Here is a 5,476-nt window from a genome sequence, read left to right on the forward strand (position 1 = left end):
TTTTAAGAGATGAGGTCTCACTCTGTCACCCAGGCTGGAGTGCAGTGGCACGATCTTGGCTCACTGCAACTTCCATCTCCCAGGTTCAAGTGATTCTTTGCCTCAGCCTCCCGTGTAGCTGAGACTACAGGCATACATCACCATACCGGCTAATTTTTTCTATTTTAGTAAAGACAGGGTTTCACCGTGTTGTCCAGGCTGGTCTTGAACTTCTGAGCTCAGACAATCTGCCCGCCTCGGCCTTCCAAAGTGCTAGCACTACAGGTGTGAGCCACTGCGCCCGGCTATTGGTCTTTTTTTAAACCTGATCCCTCTGGCTGTTGTGTTGAAGGCAGACAGAAGGGGCCAAGGGTAGAAGTGGATGAATTAGAAGCTGCTGCAGCAACAGCCAAGAGCCAGAGGATGCAGCAGTGGGGGACGGGAGAGGAGTGGCCACATTTTGGATATATTTTAAAGATAGAGTCAAGAAAATATGAGAGAGAAGACATGAATCAGAAATGGGATAACAAAGAAGGAGGAGAAAAGGATGATCCTCAGCCTGTGCAACACAGCGAACCCCCATCTCTAAAATATACAAAAACTAGTAGGGAGGAGTGCTGCCTGCAATCCCAGCACTTTGGGAGGCCGAGGCAGGAGGATCACTTGAGCCTGGGAGGTAGAGGCTGCAGTAAGCCATGACTGCACCACTGCACTCCAGCCTGGGTGACACAGTGAGACCCTATCATTCATAAATAAATAAATAAATAAATACATGAATAAATTAAGATGACTTCTAAGGTTTTGGCTTGAGCATTGACTGAGATGGGGAAGGCTGTGGGGGAAAATTTGAAGTTCAGGGGAGAAGTCAAATACAAAATTGGATTAATGCTATTTAAAGCCATGGGAATAGGTGAGATGATAAAGGAATGAGAGTAGAGAACATTCCATGGCACAAAGGCACACCCAGAGTTCGTGGGACCAGAGGAACAGATAAAAAAAGGTTCAAAAAGGAGAGCGTGCAAATGGAGAAACGGCCATGGACAGCCCATGAGCTGGGGATGTGCCTCGGCCTTCAAGTCGAGCAATATGGAGGCCTGGAGACCCCAAGGGCAGCTCTCGTGAAGCTGGCGAGAGCCTCCAGCATGTGGGAAAGGGAATTCAGAGACAACCTCTCAAGAGCGGGGCATTAGAAAGGAGAGAATAGGGAAGTCAACAGAGGGGAAGGTAACTTTTTTTTTTCAAGATGGAGTCTCACTCTGTTACCAGGATGGAGTGCAGCGGTGCAATCTCAGCTCGCTGCAACCTCCGCCTCCCAGATTCAAGCCTGCCTCAGCCTCCCGAATAGTTGGGGCTACGGGTGCTCGCCACCACCACGCCCAGCTAATTTTTGTATTTTTTGTAGAGACAAGGTTTCGGCATGTTGGCCAGGATGGTCTTGATCTCCTGACCTCGTGATCTGCCCACCTTGGCCTCCCAAAGTGCTGGGATTACAGGCGTGAGCCACTGCACCCGGTGGAGAACTTTCTAAAGATGGAGGAAATAATCGGGTGTTTATATGTTGACACAAATAATCCAGTAGAGAGAAAAACTGGCAGGACAAGAAACAGTATGGCACTGCCAGTATGGCATCCTTGGGGAGACGTGAGTGGGGCTTGGTGCACAAAGTAAGGGACGGGGCAGACGCAGGGGGGCGGGGGTGGACTCTCTGGGGCTGTCATCGCCTCTGTGGTGGGGAAGAACACTAACTAGAGGCTCCTTCTCTTCTTGCTTTGGCATCGCTCTGGGGTTCTGTCCATCAGTTCAGGGAAAGACCAGCTAGGGAATGGGCTCACTACGGGAAGGGGCCAAGGGCGTGCCGGCTCTTCCCCAGGGAGGGTGCTGTGGTGAGGCTTGGCCAGGCTGTGTCCGGGTTCCACCACCAGCTGGCTCTGAATAACCTGGGCAGTTTATGAAATCTCACCATGCCTCAGTTTCCTTACCTGAAAATGGGATCATTGCAGTACTCATGTGCAGATGGTTACCAGGCGAAAATGCCAGTGCCCTACAGGGCGGGCATCCTGTGTGGCTGTCCTCAGACCCCTCCAGACACAGCTGGCCCCTCACCCTCCTCCCTGCGTGTCCTCCTGGGGCTGGCACTCAGGGCGGGGGTGCACATCCCTGGGTCCGGGGCCCTCCTTCCGAGGCTGCCTTGCTCACCTGGGGCCAGCTTGATCTCCAGTGCCGTCCGGATGAGGGCCATGAGTGTGGATGTGAAGTGGACAGTCATGTCCTCGCTGGAGATGGGCATGTTCATGCGAACCAGACGCTAGGGACAAGCAGGGCGGTCAGGGCCAGGCCTGCTGCGGCCACCCCACCCCAGACTACGCAATGACGGGGTCCCTGGAGGCCGGGCCGGGGACAAGCAGGGCAGTCAGGGCCAGACCTGCTGAGGCCACCCCACCCCAGACTACGCCATGACGGGGTCCCTGGAGGCCGGGCCGGGGACAAGCAGGGCGGTCAGGGCCAGGCCTGCTGCGGTCACCCCCCACCCCAAGACTACGCAATGATGGGGTCCCTGGAGAATAGGCTGGGCACCCCAGTGGTGGTCCCTGCAGGTGCCTAGGCCTGAGTGAGGTGGGGCGGGTGGGAGTTTTGCCAGCATTCATACTCTCCCATGGACTCCCCGCCCCGCAGGTCTAGCTGAGGACCCTTCTGGCTGCAGAAAAGTAGAACTCCAGGTAAAGACTGGAGCCTTGATTCCTCTGAAATCACAGCCACTTCCTCACCCCGAGGGACCCCTGCCTGTGACTGAATGTAGGAGTGCAGCCTTGGCTGGGGAGGAGCAGCGGCAGCCACAGACAGAAGGAGTTCCTGTGCTCATGGCTCTGCCCACCCTCGTCTTCTCCTCCCACCGCTTGGACCATCTGGACAAGGAGTAGGTGGTCCAGGGTGCCTCTCTGGGGCCCAGCTCCCAGTGGAGGCCCCTAGAGGTGACACCCTGGCTTTAGCTCAGGTCCGGTGAGGCTTCTGCCTCTCACCACCCAGCATGAGGCCTGGGAGAGATGCTCGATGCCACTAAAAGGCAGAGCCCATCTCCGCGCAAGGCAGCTCCTGCTGCTGGAAGGACAGGAACAGATGGGACTACCCAGTGCCGCAGGCCGAGGCTGCTGCACTTCAGAACGGGCTGGGGCAGGGTCCTGCAGCACTGTTCCATCTCCCCGTCAGGCAGATAGCCCGTTGCCAGTTTTCAGGGACAGAACAGCCGGAGATGAGCTTGTGTCTGCACCACAGTCCTCTGGCCACAGCCAGTGCTGCCCAGAGACCCACGCTCTAAGATCTTAAGAGGCCTCAAGGAGGAAATGTGTCTCAAGTGTGCCTGGAATATTTTGAGCGTGAGGAGCAAGGAGCTGGCCAAGTGGAGCCCCAGGAGCACTGTCCAGCTAGAGACGGGAGCCCCTCCCCAGGGTCTGCCTGTCCTTGACCAAGCCTGCAACCTGTGGCAGGCCAGCCCCTTCTCTAGGCAGGGCCACACAGCCCTGCCCCTAGCATCCTGGCCCCAAATCCAGAGTCCTCAGCCTAACAGCTGGTGGGGTGTGGATGCAAGCCAGGCTGGAGACATGAGCCTGACTCTGGCCCCGAATGCTGGCAAAGCCCCACTTGCCACATCCAGTCCCAGGGCTTTGCCCAGCATGTGTGTGCAGCACAACAGGAGTAAACGGCTTCCCAGAGAACGGCATCCCTGCAGACCAGCATGGATGGCGGTGTGAGAGGCCAAGGAATTCCTCTCCCAGAGGGCAGGCATTGCGGGGGCGTTGGGAATAGCAGTGAAGGCAGAACAGGCAGGTGATTTCCAAGAAGGAAGAGCTCCGCCCAGGGCACTGGAGACTACCCTCCCCAGGGTGCCATCAGCCCACTCCAGGCCCCAAAGGGCCAAGAATCTCAGGAAGAAGCCAAGAGGCAAGGCCAGGGCAAACAGACAGGTGTCTCTGCCCCGGGCCCTCCTAGGTGCGGCACTCTGGGCATCTCCTGGACCCTCCTCAGCTCATCTGGCCCTTCTGCTCCCACCCTGAGACCTCCCTTGGTCTCTCCATGCCCAGAACCTTGGAGTCAGCCAGCACAGCTGGATGGGGCTCCAAAGGCTGCTCCGTCACGGCCCTGCCTGCTCGCCCCGGCACCAAGTGTGGACAGAGCTCTCCTTCTTGGGGACAAAGCTACAGCCTTGCATGCAGGACACCCAGGCAGGCACAATGCAGGGACAGGGCGGGGGCTGAGGATGGCTTAGAGGAGCCACTCGGGTCCCACAGGCTGCACTGAGTCGGGTGACAAAGACCTAGAGTCAGGGCACAGAGACAGACAGTGTGGACAAGAGCTGTCCACAGCACCAGAGGGATGGAAGCTCTGGTGGGAAGCTTCCTCAGACAGATTCAGGGAAGTCTTCCTCAGGGAGACTCAGGAGAGCTCTAGGCACGTGCTGGCTGAACCACAGGCTGTTTGCGGGAGAGCAGTGGGGGCCTCAGGAGGGCTATTGGGGGGGGGGTGGGTGCTGGGGGAACGAAGATGCTTACACACAGGGGGTATGGGGTGGGACTGGGGACAGCTGGGCAGATGGAACAGGTTTAGGGCTGGGCCGTGTGACCTGCTTGCCCACCCAGGAGGGAGGCCTGGAGGCATCCCTCGATTTACCCCCTTCCCATGCCTCCTGGGCCCTGAGGCCATCCCCATCCTCCAGCGGCCCTCTGAGGCCCCAGGAATAATAGCAAGAAGCCTCTCCCCGACACCCCTTTCCTTCTCAGTGCCACGGTGCCTCTTCCCCACCATGGAGCCTAGAAAGTCCCTGGAGACCGCAGCCTGGGCCCCGGTAGCCTCTGCACTTGCTGAGCTGGGGAGGGGGTTATAGAGAAGCACCAGAGGCCCTGCAGGCCCCACCTGCCCCGAGGGCCAGACCCAGAGGGCTGGACAGGTCCATCCATACCAGGGGCTTAGGGCTTTGTTCTGAGCCCAGAACAAAAACAATCTCTGTCAAACAGATGGTCTGTCCCCTCAATCCTAGAAAAGGAAGAGAGGGAGAAAAGGCAGGGAGGAGGGTCTAGTTCTGTCTTCCTGAGCCTCCAGGGGGCTCTCAGAGGGGGCAGCTCAGGTTGTGGGGACAAGAGGCCAGTGAGACATCATGGGGGCCACGTCCCCCTGTCTGGGAAAGAAGCTGGAATGGGGCCGAAGAGAAAGACACAATGAGGCGGCCATGGGTGCACAGCAGAGCGGCAGACAGACAGCCGGGCACCCTGAAAGGGAGGGGAGCTGGGAGAGCCAGCGCGCACCCCCCAGCGAGCACACACAGCCTCCTGGCGGGGGCGGTGCAGGGTCAGGGTCTACCTTGTAGGCAACTCGAGCAGGGCATTTCTTCCCCAGCCCCAGAGGCGGGGACATGTGTTTCAGCATCTCAAACATGTCATTGTAACTGATGCGCCCACTGGAAACCCGTCCCAGCGAGGCCAGGGCACAGTGGGGTGGTCCACAGGAG

General features: G+C 58.1%; 1 protein-coding gene across 1 annotated transcript in view; it reads right to left on the reverse strand.

Annotated features, from left to right (window-relative positions):
- The window catches only part of CACNA1B (calcium channel, voltage-dependent, N type, alpha 1B subunit), a 274,453-nt gene that overhangs the window by 26,941 nt on the left and 242,036 nt on the right, over positions 1-5,476 (reverse strand). Inside the window, exons 38-39 of the mRNA XM_011957386.1 lie at positions 5,329-5,425; positions 2,176-2,284 (exon numbers count right to left, since the gene is read on the reverse strand). Coding sequence (XP_011812776.1) covers positions 2,176-2,284; positions 5,329-5,425 — 206 coding nt within the window. The remainder of the gene's footprint in view (positions 1-2,175; positions 2,285-5,328; positions 5,426-5,476) is intronic.

The sequence above is a fragment of the Colobus angolensis genome, unplaced genomic scaffold, assembly GCF_000951035.1.
Source record: "Colobus angolensis palliatus isolate OR3802 unplaced genomic scaffold, Cang.pa_1.0 Scaffold44, whole genome shotgun sequence".
NCBI classification, from domain to species: domain Eukaryota; kingdom Metazoa; phylum Chordata; class Mammalia; order Primates; family Cercopithecidae; genus Colobus; species Colobus angolensis.